The sequence below is a fragment of the Myripristis murdjan genome, chromosome 4 (genome assembly GCF_902150065.1).
Source record: "Myripristis murdjan chromosome 4, fMyrMur1.1, whole genome shotgun sequence".
NCBI lineage: Eukaryota > Metazoa > Chordata > Actinopteri > Holocentriformes > Holocentridae > Myripristis > Myripristis murdjan.
Window position 1 is genome coordinate 21,001,936 of NC_043983.1, and position 27,734 is coordinate 21,029,669.

General features: G+C 40.4%; 2 protein-coding genes across 2 annotated transcripts; one reads left to right on the forward strand and one right to left on the reverse strand.

Annotated features, from left to right (window-relative positions):
* Nucleotides 1-772: 772 nt before the first annotated feature.
* Nucleotides 773-4,957, reverse strand: gpx7 (glutathione peroxidase 7). The gene is made up of 3 exons (XM_030049350.1): nucleotides 4,738-4,957; nucleotides 1,762-2,023; nucleotides 773-1,370 (listed from the first exon to the last, which is right to left on the reverse strand). The coding sequence occupies exons 1-3, from the start codon at nucleotides 4,867-4,869 to the stop codon at nucleotides 1,207-1,209; spliced, it is 558 nt and encodes a 185-aa protein (XP_029905210.1). The 5' UTR covers nucleotides 4,870-4,957; the 3' UTR covers nucleotides 773-1,206.
* Nucleotides 4,958-7,450: 2,493 nt separating this feature from the next.
* On the forward strand, nucleotides 7,451-25,664 carry tut4 (terminal uridylyl transferase 4). Its single transcript, XM_030049349.1, is given in 31 exon segments — nucleotides 7,451-7,592; nucleotides 8,147-8,706; nucleotides 9,177-9,328; nucleotides 9,521-9,637; nucleotides 9,752-9,929; nucleotides 12,715-12,803; nucleotides 13,349-13,400; nucleotides 13,713-13,782; nucleotides 14,132-14,258; nucleotides 14,942-15,061; nucleotides 16,496-16,665; nucleotides 16,667-16,691; nucleotides 16,898-17,072; nucleotides 17,164-17,708; nucleotides 17,971-18,121; nucleotides 19,349-19,435; nucleotides 19,542-19,645; nucleotides 19,768-19,825; nucleotides 20,612-20,715; nucleotides 20,830-20,919; nucleotides 21,053-21,166; nucleotides 21,296-21,373; nucleotides 21,498-21,675; nucleotides 21,785-21,832; nucleotides 22,780-22,862; nucleotides 22,990-23,105; nucleotides 23,214-23,368; nucleotides 23,662-23,759; nucleotides 23,916-24,483; nucleotides 24,819-24,989; nucleotides 25,148-25,664. Coding segments are annotated over 30 exon segments (4,593 nt in total). The 5' UTR covers nucleotides 7,451-7,592; nucleotides 8,147-8,225; the 3' UTR covers nucleotides 25,237-25,664.
* The last annotated feature ends 2,070 nt before the right edge of the window (nucleotides 25,665-27,734 follow it).

Genomic DNA, 27,734 nt, shown 5'->3' on the forward strand with positions numbered 1-27,734 from the left:
ACAAATAACTATTATGTTCTCAGTCTTTCACATTGGGGATTTCAAGCTCCAGGCATGCTGTGATATGTTCAGGTGCGGCTTCACTCTGGCATCATGTGCCATCACTGCTGTCGAGGATCTCAAATTGTGTCCGAGTGGCCCTTGGGTTCCTGGTCTCGTTATTTACCAAGGTTGTTCTCGCTCCATTTATTTGAAGGACCAACTCTGGGTATTTCCAGTCTTTTAGTCGTCTCATGATGGAGCCTTCTTAAGAAATTGCTTCATATCCTTCCCCATATCTCTGCCCTCTGACAATTCTGCCTGTGAACTCAGTCAGAGCAGCAGGTACATGAAAATCCCTACATCAGAGTGCTCAAACTTTAGCATTTCGAAGCAGCATATAAATGTGGCTTAAATCAAATCAGCTATGTCATCACTGATCAAACACCTTGCAACTGATGGAGTACATTACGTTACTTATATTTTCTATGAAAGTATGTAATATTGGAGGTGCTTTTTTTTGTTAAGTTTGTTAATTGTTGTTGTTTTAATGTTTTCCTACCCAGGGAATACAGATGCAAATTCACTAGTCGCCCATCTATGCCTTGACTATTGTGCTGTGCATTGTCCCTGTCAAATAAACTAATGAACTGTGGACATTTATGTTAATTTCATGCTTTCTCCTCTGCCGTGCACTTACATCTGTGGAATATTGTAGAGACCTAACTTCTTCTGTTACCTTGAATTTGACCTAGAAATACTAGTGTAACATTAACTCAGCAGCAAGACACCGTTCTCATCACAGTCAGGATTTATTCCACAAAGAACCTGAATGAATAAAAAACAAACAAACAAACACACATGAGCCTCACAACTGACAAAGAGGCAAACAGACAACTGGCCTGACACTGTGGCAAACAACATCATCAGTATTGTAATATTGCAAATACTGTACAAACGTCAAGCACCTGTGATAAAACTAGACATTTACGTAGTGGTGTTTTATGCATTCTTAAATCAGTGCTTTTACAAGGCAGTCAGGCGTTGGTTTCATTGTGTGATTTCAGATTTTTGTTTTGTTCTTACATAGCCTGATTGTGCTGTACAAAGAAACAGAGAGACTGAATTTTGTGCTGATAAATCACAAAGTATCGCTGAGCACATATGGCAAAAATTTTTAATTCTTCTAGGCGCACGGTCCTCGTCCGTTGTACTGAAGCATCGGGTTTAAAGCTCCACTTTCTTCTTTAAGATTATTTGCCGTACCATTTCAGCTATTCTGGGTCTGATTTCTTTGACGGAAACGCTCGGTCCCCATGCATCCACTACTTTTCCATTTACATCGATAAGATACTTCCAGAAATTCCAGTCAGGCTCCTTTCCAGATGACTCTGCAACAAATGAAAAGCAGAACAAGGCATTTTATGAAGTATAAATTACTATAGATACTGTGTGTCACAGCAGCTCAAACAACTGTATCATCACTCTGACTGAAGAAATAATAATAAAGGAACATTTCTAAAAGTATGTGTAATAGATTGTGGCACTGAAGTTGTTCAGGTGGCTCATCATGGCCCAGCTCCTCAACAATTAATGTTCAATTTTCTTTTAATTTGTCACCCATCTGGATGTGATGGATGTTGTTCATGTGACCAGTTTTATGTCACTTTCATCATCCCTATTTCCTACACACACATTCAGACATAGGTGGAGAGGCACAGCAAGTGTGTGTTCATGAGACTGCAAAGGTCAGCACCCTCCACAACACCACAGCTTACTCACCAGCGAGGTACTTGTAGGCGTTATTGGCTCCAGTTCCCACCACAGCAATTTTACTGAACAGAGGAAAGGAGACTCCGTAGACGCCTCGCACAAAGTTGTCAATCTCCTTGTCGCTGCCCGGCTCTTGCTGGCCAAACTGGTTGCAGGGGAAGGCCAGCACATTGAAGTGGTAGGGCCCATAGTCCCGCTGGAGCTGCTGCAGATCTGTGTAGTGTTCCTCAGTGAAGCCGCACTCGCTGGCCACATTCACCACCAAGGACACCTAAAATCACAGCAGTGCACTGATGCAGTTCTCACACTGTGACCACACAACAATCAATATTTATATTAAGTGAGACTGAAAACAGCACATAACATTCAACATAACCTGTATGAGAGGCTCTGTGCCTGCAATCCATTTGTTAAAGACATTATGTTTATTATGAGTTGCAGGCATTTCGGGTAAAGGCATATGTGAAATAAAAGACTGAATGGATAGATAGAGATGTACAACAACTATGTTTATGGACAACGCACAACAGTATGTGAAGAGGATCCTGAATGGCTGCCTACCTTCACCTTGACACGGATCTATAGCCACAGAATTCATTCCACTCATCAGTCAAAATAAACATAATTGTGTTGTGTGCCCTTGCAGTTATGGTTTTATCAAACAATAAATAAATGAACATCGTGAGGGTTTATTGAATCACAGAACAAAACACAAGGCTGTAGCATTATCGTGTTACTGTTGTTGTTAATTCTCTATGACTGCCAATCTAAGTTTCTCTGGATAAACTGTAAAACTGTAAAAAGTAGCTAAAATGTAAATTGTAAACAAGATTACCCTAAAAGTGCCCTTTAATGTTGTTATGCATGAAATGGAGCGACGGTCACAAATTTGCTCAGGAGTTTGTTTTCCTCCTTTAATTTAATTAATGTAGTTAAAAAGTTGGAATTGAAGTTAAACTGCAAATTTGACGGTGAAATCACAGCATTACAATATGCCTGGAAAAACAATAAATAACTTATACAAATAACCTGTTCAAGTCTTCAGTGATACAATCTCAGTCAATCTCAAACATACTTAGTGGTAAATCCCTTAATCTGAAACAGAACATTACAGCAGCTGCAAGAGGCAAATTAATAATGCATTTTAAACATTTATTTTTAACTCTACCATCAACAAACATGGCCATTAATGTGTATTTAAAGCCAACCCCATGCAAAACAGAAAAATGAACTGACAAATAATTAATAATGTGAAGTTTAAATTAATCAATTTGTATGTTATTTCTCTCTCTCAATCATGATATCTGTAAAACTTTTTTTAAAATTATTTTTAATAGTTTTTTGTTATGTAAGGAAAATTATTACATCCTTTTGTATATGTGTGCAATTAATTACATTGTGTTTGTTTGCCAAAGAAGTGTGGTGACAAAATTGCCGTCTGCGTGCCAATCTGGATTGCACTGGACAGATAAATTGGCTAGTCAATGTTAATTTGTCTATCGAGCACAGACTATTATGATAAGGCCAGGCTAATGAAATGCAAAGAGAAAAAGTAATATGCAGCATATCAAACATGACACTGCATTCGTAAGCATCTTTTCAGTCTCTGCACAACTTCTCTGCATGTTACCATATTATCTTCCCCTCAAGTATAAATCCAAACTTGTTCACTCCTGCAGAACACTGCATCCTGCCTCTCAACTATTTGTCCCTCCTTGTGGAGTTAAACAATTAATTACTCACTGATTAAATGTCTGCCTCAATCACTGCAATTTTGGTTGTCTCAATCAGGTAGTAAAATGTGCTTGATGAAAAAATGTAGACAATAGCAAATGAATTTTTAATGATTTTGCATGTCTCCAATCAGTCATGTATTTTTGCTCTTTTTTTTTTTTTTTTTTTTTTTTTTTTTTTTTACCTTTTGGATGTTAAGTGTTAGTGAGGAGATCAAGGTGGACCTGTGCAGGCATAGTAGAAAGAAACAGGTGAGTATGGAAGAGTAAGGAAATGCATAGGTTATCCAGCTTTGTGCTATAGCTCATTAAAAAATGGGACAGGGGCCATCATGCCTGTGCACAGGAGGAAAGAGTGGCATATCACTGCAAAAGTAAGAGCATGCACTGTCTCAGTCCTCCACTCCCCACCCCCGACCCGTCTTCACACCCTACAAGGTGCCAGCAATCCTCTGGTGGTCCCATTATCCAGTGTTGACATCTAGTGTCATGATGAGGCAATCACAAGTGGTCTTAACATCTTACAAAGACATGGAAACTGCACACACCAAACAGAAACAAAATCCCTATAACAGACTATTATTACAGTAAAACATATACAACAAAATACATTACCACTGCTATTTGTACCACTACTACTACCACCTCTACTACTACTACTACTACTAATGATAATATGAATAGCAATTACAGGAAAACAATGCAGACTACAGAAAATGTTGAATTAATAAAATAATGAATGAATTAGGCTGACTGTTCTGTGCAGAAACTCACCTACTAACATGACTACATACTAATTAATTTTGTTACTAGGTACTATGTGACTAGGTATGCTTGGCTGTGTAAATCTTAAATAGGCAAATCAGTCAAATGCATGAGATGCTGGTGATGGTTGCTGATGTCAGCCTATAGTCAGAAGAAGATGATATACCAGGCTCTATCTCTCATAATAATGTATAAGGCCATACCTTGGTGTGGGGCTCTAAGGGCCTCTTGCCACGTAGGCTAACATGGGCTATGATGGACACCCAGAGAACAAGCTGCAGGCAAACTCCTCCACATCATTCATACACTCCCACAAGCTAAATGTTACTTGGCTTAATTCCGCACATATTCCCATCCAGCACACACAGCACATGCACCCGGGTTGCATGCAAAGGGAGAGATTGCATGCAAAGACAGCGTTACATCCCTGGTGTAAAATGTAAATCTGTTATAAGTAAAGCTGCTGACGCTCAAAGCCCAGACTTACCGAGCCCCGGTATTTCTCAAGGGACACTAATCTCCCTCTGCTGTTGACTACTTTGAAAGTATAAAAGTCTTTTTGTTTGCTCTCAATGAAGCTGAATAAGGTGATTAACACAGCGAGCGCCCCGACAAGCATTGTTCAAGGAAAACAGCCAACACAGCCGGCCAAACTTCTTCCAACTTCACTGGCTGGTCCTCCCGTCCCCACAGCCGAGGGATCAAGCCAGCGAGGAAATAAACAAATATCACTTCCGGGACCAGTCAGGATTTCCAAAATAAAAGCTACACCGACCGCTGGTTATTTACAAAAGCATGCATATGCTATTTATGCAAATTTTTCTTCCTCGAAAGTCAAACCACATTAATTTCGCACCCTTTTCACATGCAAATGAAAGGTACCGAAAGTTTCACTCTTGATTTCATCTATTGATCAGCAAAAAAACATCTTCAATTACAATTCATTTCAATTATAAACTATGTTTTTTCCATGTAATATAAATTTTAAAAACCTTACACATTGGCTAACGTATAGATTTTCGACAAAGGTTTGGTTTGTTTCGGCAAATATTTTATTATTATTATTTATTTTAGGATAGTTGCGCTTTTATTTTGAAGGCAAACGCGCCAAGCTCCGCTCTGTGTCTGGTTTTATCCGGGTGGTTTGACGCGGTGCATGTCCGGGTGGGTGGAGTTGTCTTGCCCTATAAAATTTATTTCAAATGAACTCAAACAAGCGCATCGCAACTTGCAGCTCATTAAGCCACCGAGGGGACACAGCCTGCCCCACTTTTCTACAGGAAAACAGAATGAATAGATGCCAGAAAATACAGAATGAAAGCTGTTTTTATGGCAACTTAGTTTAAATAAGCCGTTATTTCTTATTTATTTTTTTTAAAATAAACTGGCTCCTGTAGACTTATATGTACTTATTGATAGTAATTTCACAGTCTTGAAATGAGGCATGTTCTGATTAGGCTCATGTCTGTGTTGTCACTTTAAATTTGAGTGAATTTTGGAATCAGTATATTGAGATTTATTGTGATAATTAATGACATTTGTAGATACATGTAATTTGTCATTCCATTAATTTGATGAAGGTTTGCCTCACTAACATGATGTGGATAGATTTATATTTTTTTTTCTGAGAAGGGAGGCTATAGTCTTCAAATGCATCATCTGTGAGTTTGCACCCTGATCTTTGCAAGGCAAACAGACTGGATATATATTGTGAGGTTTTTTCATCTTTTTAGGAGTCTAATAGCCCTGCAAGTAGTCTGTAAAAGAGACCAAAGTGGTTGTGTGAGTAAAAGAGTGAGTTAGTGACATTTATGTTTGGAGGCTACACAGTGGAACCATATTCACACCAGAGTCAATTCTGCACAGAGCAGCTCCATCGTGCAAGTGCCATGTTTGCCTCATTTTGCAGCAAACACACACAAGAAGCTGGGTCACCTTTACAAAAGCAGCATTTTACTCACTGCAGTGTCAGTCAGGCTTTTTATTAAAACCTATCCTTGGTTTTTCTGCTCAGGTTTGTTGGTTTGTCACAGTTCAAGGCTGCTCTGTCTCTTCAGAAGGTTACATGTGATGTACTGTATGAACTGAATGCAGCCTCAGCGGATCAGCCTGTTTGTCTAATGTCTTTAAATCCATTCCTTTACTAAAAGAAAAGCCATAGTTGGTGATTCACTGCTGAACTATTGGCTAAATGTTAGGCTGTTTTAGTTTTATTGTGTCCTCCCTGTTGATCCTTTCCCTCCGCTAAAACTCATCAGGGTACTCATTCATTGGTGTTGATTAGCTTTTTTTTTTTCTCCAATCTATCAATCCCTCTGATTGGGAGTGACCCCAGCTGGCCTAGTATATGTCCTGTTCCCTGCAACTGCCATACGAACAATGAACTTTGCTTTGCCAAATTTATGTTTTTATTTTGTAGACCTCTTTTGTCTGTGCTCAGTTGACTGGACTGGAAAATTGCTAGTATTACTTGTATAATTGCATTTTTTTTTTTTTTTAATTTATAGCATTTAGGTTTTGCATTTTTGAAAATAAAATGCTGTATATCAAATGCATGTTATCAGGCTGTGTAACTGTTCAAGTTTGGAGGTTTAGCTGCACCATAAATCCATACCACATCCTCTTGCATCTTCCCTCACAATATGATGTGGCAGCAGACGCCCACCACCCACCATCTATTTTTGGGACATCACTCTCATGTTATGAATGAATGGATGGATGAATTTGATCCTTTATTTGATTAAATTCAGGTTAGGACCATGAAGTATACATGTTACATACATTAGAGAATATTTTGTAAAGATTCTTCAGTTTAAAAAAAAATGTATGAGAACAAATTACAACGAAAAAGAAATGAAAAAAAGCTTGGGAAAGAAAGAAAGAAAGGAAGGAAGGAAGGAAGGAAGGAAGAAACTGGTGTCTGATAACTAATTGGAGCAAATTTGTCTATCTAATTTAATAGTTTTTGGCAATTTGTGATTTCTGAGTTTTAAATTTTCAATATTTGTCAAACACTTTTTAAAACCTGAATTTTTAAAAAATGTAAAAGCAGAGTATTTTTTATTTTTTTTTTTTTATCTAAATAATTTTATGGATATACACACCTTGTACCATGGACCTCCAACATCCCACAGCGGGGAGTCTCCGAGGGCACGAGAAGGCAGCATTTGACACGCCCCTCTCCCTCGTCACTGGCACTCCCACAATGCAGCGGGGCAATGTATTAACATGGCGTCAATGGTTGCTGTTTTGACCAGGGCCGTGGGATTTGAAAAACATCATGCATAACAGAACTATGGAGGCAGCGAAACAATAATCTGGAATCCAATTTTGCTCGTAAAAGTAAGTAAAAACGCGCCTCACCTTGTTGCGAGAGCCGAAACCCTCCTCGCGGTGTTTCGTGGCTCGCGCTTGTGTGCTAAATGTGTGCCAGTATTATTTATCTCACGTTAGCTAGCTAGACAACTCGATACAGCAGCAGCCTGGCTAACGGAGACAGCCAGCCAGCGAACCAAGCTGAGCAAACAGACCTCAGGAAGTCAGCGTGCCACTTTGCTGCAGCTCGGGTGGTTAAATTTGATCACACCGCCGAGCTTTTCGCTAAGTCGACGACGATATGTGGCGTTTATCTGCCGCTGGCACTGCTCGTCGTGGCTCGTTTTGCTTTCTGTTTTGGAAGTTGAGCTAACGCGAGCTAGCATCACTGCACTGCCCAGCTGGGTTCCCGGTCCTGAGTGGAGTGTTTTGGTGTTTCAGCCAACAGCTCCGTCACTAGGTTGTACATTTCAAATAATAACGCGCAAGGTTTCGTTCATTCGGCGTGGCGTGGTGTGATTATTTTTCTTGTGGACTCTTGTGATGGGGAATTAACGAGTATGACCTGTTTACCTCTCTAGATTTCACTTGTCCTGTCTCCCTGGTCATCCTCAACGTGTTGTTGACTGCACCAGGGACGAGAGTGGGAGGACAGGAGGCATGGATGAGCCCACCAGCCCAATAAAAACAGTCAAGCAATCTCGCAACGAGGCAAGAGGAAACAAATCTTTTCCCACCAAGCCAAATAAAGAGGCTCCTCCACAGAGAGAGGCCACCAAGCCTGCCAGCCGCAGTAAGGATAGTGTCGTCGCTGCTACCAAGGATGAGCATGTTATAGGCGGCCAAGGAAATCGTGGGTCGGGCAAGACGTCCACAGAAAGTTCCCAGGATAAAGGGAGAGGAAGACCTCGCAGGTTGACTGGAAGAACCAATTCTGGGGAGAGAGGTAAAGGGAAAGCAGCAGCAGCAGGCTCGCAACAGCAATTGGCAGTGCAAGCACCCGACTCCAGGGCTTCTGTGTTTGCAGACAGGAGCCCCTCTGGGAGCAGGGAGACCACGTCTGCTACTGTGCCTGGTCCATCGGAAAAAGGCCTTGCAGAGAAGTCTACGAAGGGCGCTACAGTGAAGGAAAAGTCCCACGGTAGGTGCAATGGCTTAATTTTCTCTTTATTAACTTGTTTTTGAGATTTGATCCTCTTCTTTTTATTTTACAGAGTGGACATTAATCACAAACATTACACTGTATACACAAAAGACATACAAAAACACAAGACAGCATATATGCACAAAAATGGAATAGGAATCTTTGGGGAGGGGGCACATCAATAAATACTTAGTATAGGTTTGTGTTTTCAACTTTCAGCTTTTCAGGCTTCTTGTTGTAACTCATCATATTTCACACCATAGCATATAATCCGGCAAGGAGTTCAGTTATGACCTCACTGCATCTCACAGTCCTTCTAGTCAAGGTGCCTTAGGGTGGCGGCACTTCTATCCATCCCTGTTAAGTCTAAAAAGTTTTGCAGCCGGCTACTCAACTTCTCTTTATTAACTAAAGTAAGGGCTGTTCATCTGATCTTTTCATTAATCTGACTGGGTTATTGTGTGCAGGGGTGAAGGCCATGGCACAGATGAATCAGTCAGCTGAGGACGGCACAGAGGTGGGAGCTGGCCTGGAGGAGGGGGCTCTGACCGAGCAGCAGCTGGGTCTTCGGCAGGCAGAGGAGCGCCTCTACAGAGACTACATCCACCGACTGGTAAAAGTAAGGAAATGATCCATTGAGTAAAGAGATGGATGTGTGGGAGGAGTTCATGATTTTCAAAAGAGTTTCTGTCTGGTGTCTTTGGGTTACTGTAATTTGCATGTGTAGTTAGTAAGGAGTGGCCACTTGCAATGGATTAGATAGTGATAAAGGATTTAAGCTGATTGCTTTTGTCTCTCTTTGTTTTCACAGCAGTCCCCTGAGTATCCAAACTTTCAGTACTTATGCAAGCTCTGCTCTGTGCATATTGAGAACATACAGGGAGCACATAAACACATCAAGGAAAAGAGGCACAAGAAGAACATAATGGTATGGGAACGCTAAGTTTGACTTTTTATCATGCCAGAACTTGTGTTATACTAATGCCCTTTTTTGAAAGAAAAATTAGGAGTAAAGGGTCTCATATTGGTTGTATTATTTCAGGAAAAACAGGAGGAAAATGAGCTGCGTGCGCTGCCACCGCCCTCCCCTGCCCAGCTGAAGGCGGTGGATGCTGCCGTCTTGGACACAGCCAAACAGCACGGCATCTCAGAAGAGGACTTCCAGGTTCGGCTGGCTGTGGTCAGCAGGATGGAGGAGACCATCCAGCAGCATCTCTCAGGTAGTTTTCCAAGATGCCACTCACCCTGGTTTACAGTGCTAATTAACTATGGGAGAGGAGACTTTGTTTTTAAGGTCATGTTTACACTAAGCCGGGTAAATCTGGAAATAAAATAAAATAAAATAAATAAATAAAAAAATAATAATACTAATAATAATAAAAAATAAAAACTGTGTTTTGCCCTTCCATCCACACTACACTGCATTCGTGTTCTCACACTGTCTGTTTTACTCTGGTACTTCAGCTTCATCGCTTTACCCCCAACCCCCCAAAAAATTAATACTTACGCTTAAATTTAAAACTAACTTAAATTTAAAATTCAAGTTACTATTACTTTAAAGATTGCGTTTTCATTTTGTTTATCATGGGCGAAAAGAAAAGAAGACAACTACAAAAACTTTGCTCAAGCAGTTCACAGGAAAGTGGAAATCAGAATATCATTGATTAAAAGTTTGATAATACAGTGTTTACGTTGGCAACTCATGAAAATGGACATCTACCTTAAGATGGACATTTATCTACCTTAGTATGTCCCACAGAGGAAAATTTGCGGTTGTTTCTTCACTTGAGCATTAATTTCTCTTGAAATTAATGAACCTCATGATATCGTAGGTTGGAAATTTATACTACAGATTTGCTAAGGTCTTTCCTGTGAAAAGTCGGTGTAAAGAGGAAATAAACAAAGCTAGATGTGGCCTGTAAGAGTAAATGATAAATAAAACCTTTAGAATGCACCGTTTCCAGCAGACTGTCTTCAGACATATTTGACTGTGCTGAGTCTGAGTGTCTGTTCTGTAAATGTTTCCTCCATCCACACAGACACACCAAGCCCGTGTTTTCAGATTTACACACCTGAGGACCATTTTTGAAAAGCTCCACTGTCATGGGTGGAAAACACCAGCTATGAACGAAAGGCCAAAACAGAGAAAAAAAAGATGCTTTTTCAGATATACCTGGCTTAGTGTGGACATGTCCTAAGTCTTGCTGACGTTTGATTGTTCTGTGGGCGCAGGCCTCAGTGATCTGTAGTGTTTAGCTGTTATCTGTTCTGCAAAATGAAGTAAACACCAGCGGTTGATGTTCAGGCCAGTTTTGTACTGGCCATTTGAGCAAGAACTTTTTTTTTTTTTACTGGCCCAAACACTGAAATTATTTTGTTGCCTTTTTGAGATATGTGATTATTTTGAGATATTATATATATAATATATATGTAATATATAATAATAATATATAAGAGTCCCCAGTAGCATTATATTTTTTTTTCACCCGGAGAAGGGGCTAAAAACTCTTTTTACATCTAGCTGTCTGAATATACTGCTTTCTGTAGCCTGTTGCTCTCCTGACTGTCTGAAGGAGCAGTGAGCTGCTTGTGCATCGCGCAGTGTGTGCAAAAACCACTGCTTGTTTGTGTCAAGCTGCTGTGAACGCATTCACAAAGAAGCAGCAATGCAGTGTGCTCCACAATGATATATAGTAACCATCTGGGTGGGAATAGTAATCATTTTGAGGAATCTTGTTGCACCACATGCTCAATTTAGTGCTTGCTCATGCATTTTAAGGTTTTTTTTTTTTTTTTTTTCACGAAATTTGATGGACCATTAATCAATGAAGTCCCAAAACAGAGCTTTTTTGGGGTTTTGGAAAACATTAAAAAAATATTATGCTGGTGTAGTAACAGCTTTCTCTAGATGAAGATAAAGACCTCTAACGTTTTCAGTTGTAGCAGCACAGATACTGACACTTTGGGATTTTAGTTTAGTTAAGTAAAAGTCTGGTTTTCAATAAGAAAACACTTCAATAAGAGCACTGGGTGTAGATTTGCTTGAATTTAAAAAAAAAAAAAAAAAAAAAAACATTTTTTGGATTTACAGTGTCATAAACATGTTTATGAAGTTTACACAGACATGTTTTACATTTGTACTTACTATACATACAGCCAGATGCAGACATGGGAAACTACTCAGATCTGTTTTGAACAGTGTTGCACCAGGGCTCTAGAGGATTTCATTTGGTTACTGTAATCACACAAGCTAAAATAATTTAGCATAATCAGAAACCGGTAATGTGTATGGCCTCTGGACTCTATTACCAAAAACTGCGAGTCATTACACTTTTGCCCTGCTCCATGTTGAAGTCCAGTAGTGTGGAGATGCAGTTCTGGCCTGTCTAAACTCTAGGTGACATTACACATTACCATGCAGACAAACAAATTGGGTCGGTGTACGTTCATACCCACTCAGTGTCGGACACATGCCTTTTGGAGTTTCACTTTCGTTTTTGTGACGTGGTGCCTTTAGGTGTCCTCCTGTTTGGATGAAATGCAACAGATGCATTGAAGCAAAGCAAGCAACAGAGTGCTAAGTAAAGTCAGATGCAGCTCATGATCAAAAAACAAAATTACCGCATAAAAAAGTAGTTTGCCAGAAACATATTAGCAGTTGGCTCTTTGGTCAGCATCTGGTGTTTGTGGAACACACTGCGTTGATGTTGATATGTAATTATCCCACACTGCCTTGTTGGCAGTCTGCATGCTGTATCTCCAAGAGGAAAGTGTTTTCCAACAAGATATTCATTCTGTCATTTTATTTCATAAAAAAAAAAAAAAACCTGACCAAGTGTAAGCTTTTTTTGATCACTGGTACAGTGGGCCACTGTCTTTTAGTATTTCTTGGTCTGGAACTTGGTGAAACACAGTTGGGTTGCCTGGAAATCGGCATTGTCAAGCCTGCCCAGTTAGTTAATATGTAGTGTACGTTGGTCCAACATGAGTTCTTTTGTTTTCCAGCTTGTTCCCTCCGTCTTTATGGTTCATGTCTTACCCGATTTGCCTTCAAGACGAGTGATATCAACATCGATGTCACCTACCCTTCCTCAGTAAGTGTCCTTGCTTGCCAAATCACAAATAATGATACATTTGGACTGATGCATTGTATTCATATGCATAGTCTCCATCATAACAGTTTTCATCCAGAACATTACTAACAAGCGCTACACACTGCACTTTTAAACACCAATTTATCATTGTCAAACTTAATCTTTTACCCTGTGTAATTCCCCTAAGCAAATAAACCATGGCCAAGATGATTGGTTGCCTGTATGTCCCGCCACTGGTATTCTTAGTGCCCGTATTTGTTAAAATGAACACCACATTTCCATAAACCCTGTTAGCTCTGTCTCAAAAATACGCTTCCTCTTGCTCCATTCACATGGGAAGAGCAGCGTCCCTCCTTTTTTGTCATTGTAAGCGACACACTGCAGTTATTCTGGTGTTTCACATTTAATGTAGCAGTGATTTATTCATGTCAAAATGTTACACACAGTGCCTTTTCACCAAAGTATGTATGAAAGAGACATTGTGTAAACAGGCATAATCGGCAGTGATGTTACAGTTGATGCACTCAATAATTTTGTCTGTTCAGATGACTCAACCAGACGTGTTGATTCAAGTGCTGGAAATCCTAAAGAACAGCTGTAAGTCTTGCTTATTGCATTTCAAACTTTCCATTGGTTGAAACATGTTCAAATGGCCTTAAGTTGTACAACCCCTAAGGCCTGATTGTCAGTAGTGCTTATGTGTGCCTTGATGCGTATGTCTGAAAGCGTTTGTAAATTAAACTGATCAGAACTTTTTCAGATTGATTTGTAAATTTCATGCTTACAAGATAAAATGTAGATGTTTCCCCGTGTAGGTCCAGTTTTAAAAACAAAACCGCTTTCTTAAATGTTTTTCTGTATGTGTAACTTGTTTGTGGTCATTAACTGGATTCCTCACTTTTTCCACAGCTGAATATTCTGAGGTTGAGTCAGACTTTCATGCCAAAGTTCCTGTCGTGTTCTGTCGGGATATTAGCAGGTTAGTGTTGGCCGGAACATCTTTTTTTTTTCTCTCTCCCTCCTATGTCTTCTGGCTTTCTACTCATGTCTGTCCTTATTTATTTTTAATTTATGCACCATAGATGTGTACAATATGTGCTTTTAATCCACAGTTTTTTTTAATTATTCTGACTTGTTTACATCAGTGATAAGAAGAGGGAATACCAATGTTGTATACCTGTTCTACTGTATATATGTGCCATGCCCCTCAACTTTGTACAATGGCAATAATGCAACACGACAAGAGTGATTTTCTTTTTTCTCGAGAATCAGTGTCAGGTTCATAATTTCATGCAGAACTGCTCATAGTTGGGTTTGTTTCTGTGCAGTGGGCTGATGTGCAAGGTCAGTGCAGGCAATGATGTTGCCTGTCTCACCACCAATCACCTGGCTGCCCTGGCTAAACTGGAGCCCAGATTGGTTCCCCTGGTGCTGGCCTTCCGCTATTGGGCAAGGGTAAGGCTGCTGCTGAGACTGATAACTTAAATCAGAGAGGACACAGAGCAAATCTGTTGGGTTTTAGTGTGTGAACGAAATGCATTCATGGAGTTCCTCAGTTTGCTGCCTGTTGAAAAGGAGCTGCAAGTCGCTCTTCTGGTAGAACATTTTAAAATTCCTTTATTTCATGGTTAGTTCAAAATAACTTAGTAGTTGTTCCCACTGCTTTTTGGCCGTGCTTTGGCTTTCATGGAGTGGCATACCACATTGCATAAAGAGCGAGGTGGTGGTGTGGGTTGGTCCTTTCAAACATAGGTCAGCAAGGCATATTGGAGTTATATAGTTATATTGGAGTTGTTTTGAATGTGTTCTTTTACACTAGCCATGAAATGCAAAGAATTTAAAATTTTTGTCTATTGCCGTAGAGACACCCCCTCCCACCTATAGATTTTACCAAGTTAGTCTTTTGAAATAAATCATCTCAGTGTCACACACATGCAGCACCTCATATGTACCGAACACAGTGTAAACAAACAAACAAAACTATGTCTTATATGTCTTATAAAAATAGTTCTTTAATAGAATGCAGAGACTAATAGACTCTGATTTGATAATTTCTTAATTTGAGGTTCATACAATAATCTTGATAAGATAAAAGCAGATTAACAGGGAACTGTCTTGGTGCATGTTTACCCCTGCAGTTGTGCCACATTGACTGCCAGGCTGAAGGTGGCATCCCCTCCTACTCCTTCGCCCTCATGGTCATCTTCTTCCTGCAGCAGAGGAAGGAGCCCATCCTCCCTGTCTACCTGGGCCACTGGGTAGGTGAATCTTCATGTCATGCAGCAATGTCACCTTACTTATTTTCTTGAACTTAAACTATTATTACTCCTTATGGGCAATTTATACTCCTGTGATTGGTCCGCTAGACTGCTTTGTTGTACTTCCATGTTTGTGCAAGTGAATTTTCATGAGAGCAAAGACAACATGATGTTGGTTGTCATCTCTCTTTAACCAGCTACTAAGCAACTAAGGAAGTTTCAGAATCTGTTCTGATATTGCCAGCCCACCCCCAAATTATTCAGACTGCAGGATGTCACTAAATTCACGGTGAGAAACATCCCAAAATATCATTTTGGACACCACCAGTGTGTCAGAGAGTGAACTCTGTTTCAGAGAATGTAAACAATGTTGCTTCTGTGTTTAGCTGTGTTTCATTAATGTGGTATTAATAAACTGCAGTTTAGTGTTTGAATAGTTATGGTTCTGCAAAAGAGAATCTGTGCGCACACTGAGCCGATTGCTCAAGGTGGTGTAGGACGTTATGGCTATCGCTGTGGCAACATTTCAATGCCGAGGTATAAATAAACCTTAAAAAAGACACACACTGCTCATGTGTTATATGAAGAGAAGCATGTTAATAAAGTACCATTTGTTAATGAATACATTAATTAGTTAATTAATGGACCCTTTAGTATCACTGCTTATCTTTATTTTATCATGTTAAATATGGCAGGACATCATGCAGCTCTTTTTCTATGCCATTTTGAGTGGAAGTCCCCAGTCTCAGACATTGAAAGCCCCTGGCCTAAACCACTTACTGGTATGAGGTTAACTACTCACTATACTGAGTACAAGGTGCATTTCTGTGACAGTTATTTATACTTTAATTTTTTATATATAAAAATACTGATTTGTGTATTCCATGTATCCCTTTGCAAGCACCACTACACTATTAGAAAAGCACTTAACATGGCTGCAGATATATTCAACATATATTCAGTATATTCAGTAGCTGAGAAATTTGTTATTGCATTGTGTGTAGTTATTGCTGTTCAGTTCTGACTTTGGTTAGTTTCCACATCTGAATTACTGCTACATTCTGTCAGATATGCTGCAGTGTTTTTAAAGTGAATCCCTTGTTGTAGATATGTTTCATGAGGTTACAAACATCTGTTGTACATAGATAAAATCTGCCTATAGGCATATCCTTTTTAATAAAATAAACCTGTACTACTTTGAGTTTTTTTTTTACTTGTCTGCTGTGATGGACATGTACAAAGTGTAATTGCCTTTAAAAACAAATATATTTGGACAGACAAGATACTGGCATGGGCAGAAACTATTCTGCGTTTCTGTTGTGATCTATTAGGAACTGGCACCAGCACTCCATCAATTGGCAGCCCTAACTCGAGCTTGCTTGCTTGTGCTTAATTTTCCTCTCATTTGTTATTTCTCTTTTGTGCTTCTTTCAGATTGAAGGCTTTGATGTGAAGCATGTGGATGAGTATCACTTGACTGGAATCAAGCTGGACATATTTGTCAGGTGGGAGCACAGACCTCCCAGCTCCACAGAGGGACGAGGTGAGAATCGAGGTGAGACCAGGGGAGAAGGCAAACCGAAACCAGAGCAGAACAAGCCGAAATGACAACCAGTATGGAGAGGGCTTGGTGAGTCACACTGTGGTTTGTTTCTTGGAGGCTTATCAACAGTTCAGACATTGTGTGTCACTTTTGAAAGTGAAAATGGCTCTAGAAGAATAATTTAGGCTTTGTAATTAACGTTTCAGTAATTAGCAGTTTAGGTCCTAATTTTGTAGAGGTGTAAGTAAACAATTGAACAAGGTCTGTATCTAATTGGTGCTTTTACTGCGAAGACCCGCCTGACCCTGGACCTCGGTAAAGGTGTGTCATTGGGCCAGTTGTGGTTGGAGCTGTTACGTTTTTACACACTGGAGTTTGCCCTGGAGGAATACATCATCAGCATCCGCTTGAGGGAGCTCCTTTCCAGGGAAGTGAAAAACTGGCCTCGCCGCAGGCTAGCCATCGAGGGTAAGAGACCACATTAAGCAGGCTAGCCCTATAGGTTTTAATGGTTAGCTGAAACTCACTCTGGCTTTTTCTCTTCTCCATTTTTTTATAGACCCTTTTGCCCTGAAGAGGAACGTTGCACGAAGCTTGAACAGCCAAATGGTCTTTGAGTACATCCAGGAACGCTTCCGCACAGCGTACAAATACTTTGCTTGCCCTCAGTTCAGGGGCACAGGGGGGCGCCAGAGAGGCAAAAAGTGTGGCAAACAGGACATGAAGTTAGAAAGCCTGGAGAAGAAGGAGGCTGTGTTTCTAAACACAGAAGTGGACGATGGGAAAGGTGGAAAAAGTCAGAGTGGTGGAAGAGTGCGCCAGGAGCTGAAGGAGGACGAAGAGCACGAGAGTGATGATGAGGATGGTTCAGATCCATCCAGAAAGGAGGATGAGGAGACACTGAATGCCGCCCTCATGAACATGGTTCTCAGTGAGGGGGACCAACCGTCAACAAACACTCCCTTCTCCCCCAATGGCCTGCTGGACAGCGACAACGAGGGAGAGGAGGAGGAAGAGGAGAATAATGTTTTAGAGAAGGAGGCACTCATCACATCAGAGGACCTGCACTATGTATTTGATAGGATGATTTTCACTGGTGGGAAGGTAACTCAAAAGTGTCACCCTTTGACATTTCAGAAATTAAATAATGTTTAACAATCAAGAATTATATCTGGACATTTTCATAGTTTTTGAATTGAATCCTGAGATTAATTTTTCATTTTTAATCTGACAATAGTACGTTTAGGTTCTTATGTATTTATTTATTCAATGGAACTGTGTAATTGGCCTGTGTTTAAATTTATTTTGTGTTATGTAACATGTTGACTTTTCATTCATTCGTGGTCCTTGCATTTCTTCTGTCCAGCCTCCTACTGTTGTATGCAGCATCTGCAAAAGAGATGGTCACCTTAAGGATGAGTGTCCTGAAGACTTCAAGAAGATAGAGCTCAAGCCTCTGCCTCCTATGACTGACCGCTTCCGGGACATCCTGGATGGACTCTGCAGGCTCTGCTATCGTATGTATTCATCGGTGCAGTTGAGATTGTTGTTTCGTGGTCTCCTCAAGGAGGTAACTGGACAGAGACCTTAGGTTAAAATGTTGAACAGATTCATCTCTTCACATTGAATACATAGACAGGCCAATAGCTAGCATTTGGTAATATTCATTTGGTAAGAGCAAACATGGAGGCAGTGTAGTGTTGTACACACCATCCCATGATGTATGACTTACCATCAAAGGATTGCAAAAAAAAAAAAAAAAAAAAAAAAAAGATGTTTTGAAAAAAGTCTGTCTAAGTCTAATATTTGAGTGATAGTAGTTTTTCCAGGTCAGTTTTCTTATTGAATCCGTACTCTGTGTGGTGTTTTGAAACATTGCTGTTATGAGCAAAGCTTTCTTCACATGTTCCCCTTACAGCAGCTGTGGTACACCAACCGTGTTCCTGTTACAAAACAACCCAGCAGACAGAAATCTGTCAAAAAGTCTGTCTGCTGTTTGACAGATCAGTGTCAGAGTAGAAAAAAAGAGAGAAAGAAAAAAGAGTGATCAAATGATGTTGGTGAGTCGAGTACTTGCTTGCTAAATTATTTACATCCCTATTTCTGTCTGATATTGTGAGGTGAAAACGACGAACTATTCACATGATTTGTTGGCTCATATTCAGTGGGTTGTGCTGCTTGTAATATGAAACCACAGAATTTACAACATTCAGTCCAGTTGTTACAGGATCATGTTTATCCAAGGAAGCGTTTTTCCAATGAAATAACAAAACAGTCCTTAGCAATATGGACAAAATCAAACATCACAATATATTTGACCAAACACCTTGATATGGGTAGTGTGACAGTATTGTACTGATGACTGTTGGTGCTTTCATAACATTTATACACAAGAGTTTTTTGATAAATGATTAGTATGTGGATATGATGACTAAGCAAGACACAAACAACAGAACAGCTGAAACAGTCTAATAAGTTCAGAGAATTGCATGCTGTTACTGTAATGCAACCTTTAAAAACAAGAAAAGACAACACTCATGCCATTTGAAAATATTATGATATCCCAAATCCCAGGCAATATCTAGTCTCTTATCATGACATCAATATAATATTAATATACTGTCCAGCCCTGTAACAAAACCCTATTATTTATATGATAGCCATATTTAGTGGTAATTATCAGATGAAGTCCTGTGACAGGTGTTCCTAATATTTGTTGTGTTTTTTTAAAATTGTTTTTGTAGATGAACTGTCTCCTTCTGCGGTTGAGCAGCAGAAGAGAGAACAGATCCTTGCTAGCCTGGAGAGGTTTATACGAAAGGAGTACAATGGTGCGTATGAGGGTTAAGCCAAATGATATAGCACATTTCACATGGGGATAGAGAACAGAAAACAGAATGTAAATAACACATAATATATGTGTGTGCGGACTCACAGATAAGGCTCAGCTGTGCTTGTTTGGCTCTTCGAAGAACGGCTTCGGTTTCCGTGACAGTGACCTGGACATCTGCATGACTCTGGAGGGTCATGACACTGCAGAGGTGGGTGGACTGGGTACGCTACCGTGATTGTCAGCCTTCCTTTGTGGGGTTAGAAATCTGACCTCACGTCTTGCTTGGACATTGATTCACATGTCATGTTGATTTTAATCTCTCCACACCAGAAACTGAACTGCAAGGAGATCATCGAGGGCCTTGCCAAAGTGCTGAAGAAGCACACAGGTATTTAACAACAATTTTGTTATGCTTAAGAATTATTTGTATGTATTAGGCATACAAAATGAGCATATGAGCTACCTGAATGCTGTGAGAACACAGTTTTAATGAAGTATTACTGTAAGTGGACAGTTGAACAAGATGTACATTGTTTCAAAAGAAACACAGAACTGGAATGAAGTAGAACAGTCAGTGTACTTTTTGTACACTGAACTGTGGAGATTGTTGCACTGGAGGCTGTTTCCTCCTCCACACAACTTCTGCAAACACGAAAATTTGCAAACTGGCATACTGGCATCAAACATACTTTTGCTTCATGTAACCTCTTAAATGATGCAATCTGTCACAGTTTAATTGAACTTACTTGGAGAAGGAAAGTGTTGACTTTATAAAGCTGAAGAACAACTGCTGAAAATGAAGTTTTACGGAACTATTATCACACCCAACTTGAACCACTTCCGTTCACCTGTGAAGAAAAAGGTGGTGGCATTAGTGAGGACTTATTTACAGGTGTCTTTCCACTGCACTGTTTTTTTGCTCAAAAGCCTTTTGCTCTAGTGAGGCAGCAGTTTACAGAAGTTAGCCCAACAGCACTATGGCAGCACACATAAAAATGGTCGCCACTCTGACCATCAAGGGGTGTTGATTTGAATGGGAATGACCATTCTCCTGCATTCAGATTTTGCTCATTTGCTTCCTTTTGTTTGTCATATTTTCGTTGTTGAGCTTCCTTTTTCCTTTCAACTGCAGTTGTGTGTCAGGAATGGCTGTGACTGTCTTCCCTTGTCATAGGTTTGAGGAACATCTTGCCTATCACAACAGCTAAAGTGCCTATTGTGAAATTTGAACACAGACAAAGTGGATTGGAAGGAGACATCAGCCTCTATAACACCCTGGTGAGAACCGGCCTTTCGTTTTACATGATTATTTGTTTACTCTTTAAACAACTTAGCAGTGCACTTATCTGTCAGCATGCCATGTTGACTAATTTGGATGGATCATTCCTCCAGGCTCAACATAACACCAGAATGCTGGCTACTTATGCAGCTATAGATTCGCGTGTGCAATACCTGGGATACACGATGAAAGTCTTTGCAAAGGTTTGTAACTGCTGTCAACAGTCGTTTATTTTAATGGATTTCTTTGGGTCTGTTTATTTTGTAGGATTTTTCTTTATTCTGGTTACTGTTTTGTTGCTTGCTGTGTAACTAATTTGTCCTTATTTGCTCACAGCGCTGTGACATTGGGGATGCGTCGAGGGGAAGTCTCTCATCCTATGCCTATATTCTGATGGTGCTTTACTTCCTCCAGCAGAGGCAGCCCCCAGTCATCCCTGTCCTCCAGGAGGTGCCTATAAATGATTGAAGGCCATGCCTTGCTAATTGCTGAAAACAAATTAATCATACCTAGAATATAAATAAATGCTTTTCTTTGAGGTGGGGGAAAAAAAAGCTCTGTATGATGTCTTTTTTTTAGATCTTTGATGGGAAGAATGTTCCACAGCGGATGGTTGATGGCTGGAATGCATTCTTTTTTGATGACCTTGAGGAGCTGGTGAGTTAACTGGGAATTCTTTAGCAAATATGAATCAAGTGTAAGCATGCTACAAGGGTTAGGGTTAGCATCTTATCTCAATTCTGGGGGTATTTGTTTAATTCTGTCTCTCCTGGCTGCACAGCATCGTCGTCTCCCAGAGTTGCAGCAGAACAAGGAGTCAGTAGGAGAGCTGTGGCTGGGTCTGTTGCGCTTTTACACCGAAGAATTTGACTTCAAAGAGCATGTCATAAGCATCCGCCAAAGGAAACGCCTCACAACCTTTGAGAAACAGTGGACCAGCAAATGCATTGCTATTGAAGGTACTCAGGACTGCTCTGCCCCTCTCACTACTACTTCTTTTACTACTTCATAATGTTAAGACCAAGGGTTTCTGTTCTTTTCACCTGCTCACTCATTTGTTCTCCGCAGATCCCTTTGATTTGAACCATAATCTTGGTGCTGGAGTTTCTCGTAAAAGTAAGTGCTTTAGTCCAAAATACTCACTTACAACCAGGTATGTTGTTTGAGCTCACTGAGAGCTTCGTTTAGCGATTTCTTATACAAATTAATTTTAAAAAAATGCAGATTTTATGAGATGTCATCAGCATTTGCTATATTCAAACTTTCGTGTTGATCTTGCCTCATTGGAGTGGTGATTCCTGTAAAGTTGACACACGGTTTTCTGTTGAGGGAGCCTGTCAGCCACACTCAGTACCTGCAGAACTGATGTACTGACCCCCAATTTTGAATGCAGATTTGATTACTCCAGTTAGTGTAGTTAGTACCAGAGCTGTACTGGACAACTGGCTGTTAAAGTGACGTGAAGCTCAACAGTTGAAGGCTACAATGTCAATGATTGTTCATTTGAAAAAATGGCAGATAAAAGTGCCATAGTTGGAGCAGGAGACAAAATTATTGCTAAGTATTTGAGAGTAGGATAGAGTAGGATATTTCCATAAGGAAAAAAAGAAGAACATAACACTTTTGTCTGTAGCGCTTTATCAAAATTTGATAGATGAAATGACACCTCTGTTTACAGGTGCTGTCAATTGAATAGAAAATACTGCCTGAATCGGCAGTGGCAGTAGTCATATTGGTTTGTAGCCTCAATGTTACTATGGTAGCAGACAGTATTTTTAGCCATAGTAAGATTAGAGTAATCAAGTCGACTCACTCAGCTCCAACATAGACACAGTATAGTCTTTCTGCTTTAATGTGTATATTATACTCACATAAACTCAGTCATTTGCCAAAACTGAGTGTGTCTGTGGCCATAGGTGCCTCGAGACAACCTAGTTGGCTATTATTTGACCCATTTGATTGACCTTACAAATTCATGTTGGACGTTTTATGATTTGACAATGTCCTTCATTTGACACAGTAAAAATGCATCACTTTCTCTGCTTTTATTTTTCATCCTTTAGTGACAAACTTCATCATGAAGGCTTTTATTAATGGGAGAAAATTGTTTGGTTCTCCATTCTATCCCCAGCCTGGCATGGAAGTGGTAGGTCACTCATGAGTTGACATTTCTGCTTCTACAAAATGAGGGAAAAAGCGGACATGAAAGCTATCTATTTTCTGTTACTTTGAAACTAGATTTTTGTCCTGAAGTGACATTTGTTTTTTTGCAGGAGTACTTCTTTGACTCCAAGGTACTAACAGACGGGGAGCTGGCACCCAATGACAGGTGCTGCAGGATCTGCGGCAAGATTGGACATTACATGAAGGACTGTCCTAAGAGACGCAGGTATGTGGGCAGCACTGTATACCTTTATTTTGACCTACCTTTGAATGTGTGCACACATCTATGTATGTATCTGTCAGATTTATTCTTGTGTGTACTTTCACCTGGCAGAATGAAGAAGAAGGAAAATGACAAAGAGGAAGATATAAAGGAGGAGGAGCGGGAGCCAAGAGAAAGGCGTTGTTTCCAGTGTGGTGACATGGGTCACGTGCGCAGGGATTGTCCTGAGTACCGTCATCTCAGGCAGAGGACTGCCGGGGCACCAGGTATGCTCAGAGACAAAGCAATTAGTCTAAGCGTGTCTCTTAGAGGATAAGTCACACAGAAACTGATTTCAAGAGCAAAGCATTTGCATTCAAGCAGAGAAAATATTTCTTCTTTAATATCAAAGCCAGTATTACTGCTGTTTTCCAAACTCTTGTTCACCTTTAGAAACATTAATTTAAAGGTACTTTGTAAACCAAAGTCACCTGTACCCTTAAAAAGCAGGTCACAACTTATGCTCAGACAGAAGTAGAGGGTGAGAATACGGCTTATATGGCTTTTTGTTTTCCCTCAGCTCCCCACATGGTGCGAACCATAGTGAGCTCCCAGTCCATCCCCATTCCCCAGGCAACTCCAGACCGTCCTGGAAGGACCAGACAACCATCTGAATGTGTAAGTGGAGCAGCTAGACATCAGCCCTCTGTTGATGCTGCAAAAATGTATACAAAACATAATTTTGAAGTACGAAATGAGGACTGTTGCAAAGCAAATGGTTGTATCTTGCTATTGACTCTGGTACCTTTTGTCTCTTTCTCCCTCTGTTGATAGTCGGATAGTCGCCAGACTCCACCTTATTCTCCTCAGCCCACCCCATTCTCTCAGAGCTCCTCACAGTCCTCGAGCTCCCCGCAGTCTTCCCAGAGTAAGACCAGCTCTGCTGGTCCCCCTAAGCAGCCTGCTCATGCCCAGGTCCCCTTATCTCTCTTTAGCTTCCCCACCTCCCACCCAGGCCAGTACCACCCAGGGACACTCACTGCGCTGGGACTTCTCCCCTCCCACCAGCACCAGTCGCACCAGACCCAGGGGCAACCTCATCACCCAGTCCATCTTCCCTCCACCTCCTGGCCCATCCATGGACCGGTCCTCCAGACTTCCACACCTCCTGCCCCCTCCCCGCCTGGTCTGAAATTCCCCTTGCGTCCGGCCTCTGGGAATGGGAATCCCGCTGGCTCGGGGGGCAGCCCCGGCCCCATGAATCTTAATGACCCCAGTATCATCTTTGCCCAACCAGCGGGGAGGCAGCTGGGCATGGGTGGGCCAGGACGGGAAGGGCACTGGCACAACCATCTGGCACAACAGGGGTCACTTGTGGGCAATGGCACTGTAGGCAAGTCAGGTACTCACGGGGTGAACTTTAATAGCACTGTCTCTGTCTGTCTTTTTGTTACTTCATGTGTCTTTTCCAAGCATGTAACTGACATTAAAGTGGCTGGTTCTCAAAATTAATCACAGTGGGTAACTCTACAGGTTGTTCTCAGTTTATAATTGAATGATGTAAGAGGCACCAGTTGTTTGAAATTTCATTATGGCATTAGTGAAGGGATGGACACATTAGTTGTTTACACACAGTGGAATGTGTATTTTTTTCTTATTTGATGTGGTATTGTTAAATGCTCTGAATTTACCAAGATATCAGTAGTTACTAAATGCTTCTTGATTCTGCCTTCACAGAGCCAGGCTACCAGGCCCAGTTTGGAGGTGTAACCCAAGGCTCTCGGAACTGGGAGCACAATAAAACGCCCCAGTACACCCTGTCCCCATCCTGGCCCTACCGCATGCCCCAGAACTTCATCCAGCAGGGCAATGGAAGCTACCAGCCTGGAAAGCCCTTCATGGCCCAAGGTGAGAAAGACTAGAGAGCAGCATCAGACAAGGCAAGCTCTTGTTTTTGTATTTGTATTGATAAATGATTTTATCTGAAGCAAACCTCAACTAACCTCTCAACCTCTGCATATGTACTGATGTTGACTTTTTTTTTTTTTTTTTTTGTTCCCCTCCAGGTTCTGTGGTGCACCCCAATCAGAATTTCCCACTGGTACCCCACGTCCGGCACCATGTAAATCTAAATTTCATCCAGCAGAAAAAGTGAACTTGCATCTCCATTTTATTAGGCTTATGGTCAGTACCATAACAAAGCAGAATAATGTAATCTTAACTTTGCATCATTTAGTCACAAGGATTTCTAAAATGAATTTTATCATTTTTGTACAGTTTTTATGTTTTTTTGTCTCATTACATTGATTTGTGATACAAATGTCAAATATTTTAATACCCCATTTTTGAGGGGGGTCCAAAAGTGTTTTTATTTTATGTGTAAAGTAAGGAGGAAAAATGTAAACCTTTATTTTTATTAGCTGTATTCATACTTTGCTTGCCACAAGACGAAGGCTTTGAATAGACATTTGTTTTAAAAACAACCTAACATGTCACCCTAAGTATGTAGTGCCAAAAAAATCAGGAATAGCAAGGAAAAAAAAGAAAAAAAAAAAGAAAAATATTAAACCCTAAAAAAATAAAGAAAAAGCAAACAACTTCTTTGCTTGTCTGTGTTTGTTTTGCTTTTGTACACTTCAGGGCAGTGCAATGTGACCCTGGAATATAACACATATTATAGCACATATATATCTATCATGGTCTATAGTGGCGGCAGCCTGCATCGCTATTCTCAGTTGAAATCATAACATAGAAAGGCAACTCATCTGCCTATCTACATGCTTCCGCTTCTGTTTTATCTGCTTTTGTTGGTTGCTTATTAGAGTTATTGGTACCTCCACATGTGGTACGTTAAACATTTCCAGAGGCTTGTAGCCTTTGCCGCAACTTAAAACTAGGAATGTGCAGTTTTTGTACCTGTGCTGACATGTCAAACTCCATGTTGGAGTGAGCTGATGTGAATTTGCTACAGCAGACTGAGTTTCTATCTATGGCACTGCAATTCCAACTGGAAGAAAAGTATGTGACATGTTTTTTTTTTTTCTTTTTTTTTTTTTTTCTAAGTCCTTGCACGCTTTTCTGTTGGTAATGTACCGGTGTACCACCAGTGGTCAGCTGTCAGTAAGGCCAGCAGCTATTGAGGAATTATAGCTGCAACAGAATTATTTCAGGGCTCTGATGTACGGAAAAAAACAGGTGAGATGAGTACCCTTGACTTGGATTTTCTATTTATTTTTATAAGAAAATGGGAATGCTCTGGGGCAGGAGCAGAGCAAACCTGTTACCATGTATTGCAACAGAAAGACGAAAAGACCAAGTTAATTTCCCAGAGGCTTGTTTTATACCGTTGTCCTGAACATGCTCTGTGAAATATATACAATTTAGTGGGCATTTTTGTCCAAAGGGATTAAAGTACTTGAAGTAGTACTAAATGTCGTAGTAATAGAAATAAAATGAGGATTAAAAAAAAAAAAAACTTGAGTATTTCATTTGAAAATGATTAATTTGAAATCAAATATGGGGCTGTCTCCTCAAATCTAGCTTGCCCTGCCCAGCTGCAGCCTGGCTTGCTGACAAATCTGCTTCTGTCAGTCTGTCAATAATAATCTCTCTTGACCCAAGTCGGTAAAAACATCAATTCACTGAGGCTGACCAGCCAACAGCAACACATTTTGTTCCCCTGGAGCACTGGCTGTCTGGCTTGGGCTACTCAAGTTAAATAGCCTTGCACGTCCCTAAAGGGCTGAAATAAGGAAAAAGACAGTACACAAATTACAATGCAAATTTATTACTACTGATCATTTATTTAGCATCTATATGATAGATCAGACAGTGTGTATCCACTTTGACCTCTAAGTTATGATGGATGACAACACCTAATGCTCTCAGTCTCTCTGATATTCACGAACTGATTTATGGTATATAGTCAAATTTGATTATTTCTGCTTCTACACAGTGATTTATTTCACTTCACTGGCAGCATTTCATACTTCCTTGAGGTGTTGTCGAGAGGTGGCCAGGTGAATTTGGCTCTGGTTTCTCACTGCAGGGATTGCTTCATCAGTTTTCATTGTGCACAGATTGAGGTTCAAGATATGCTCATGTTTCTGAATCAGCTGTTTGACTTTGTCCTTTGTCCTTATCCATGTGTCCTGAAATGACAGAGAGGTGGCGGCCTTGACTTTACCTTTTTATTGCCTTGTTTCATCAGTCATGTATTTTCTTGCATTATTACCTGTCCTCTGGGTATCACTTAAGTGCATGGCTTGCTCCAGCCTTTGGAAACCTCTGCAGTCAGGTTTCTGTTTCCATGGGTGTCACGCTGGCTGGTGTGAGATTTCCCGCTGAGGCTGAAGTTCCAGAAGTTCCAGTTCCAAAAAAAAAGTCATTTGATCTGATATTGAATGCCAAAATTGTGTTTTAGTTTGAACTGAAAGGAATCTGCCAAAAAGGTGAAGTAATTTCACTTGTTTTGGCTGTAGCTTCTTCTTTTGAAAAATGTCTTGAACATATCTTGAAATGAGCTGGATCAATCCACTTGTTTTTAAATAATACGCCCCACCTCCGAATTCTTGAAACAAATTGAGCAGCATTTGAAATAAGTTTTTTTTTAACAAACTTTTTTTTATATTGCAGCGTATTAACACGATCGGT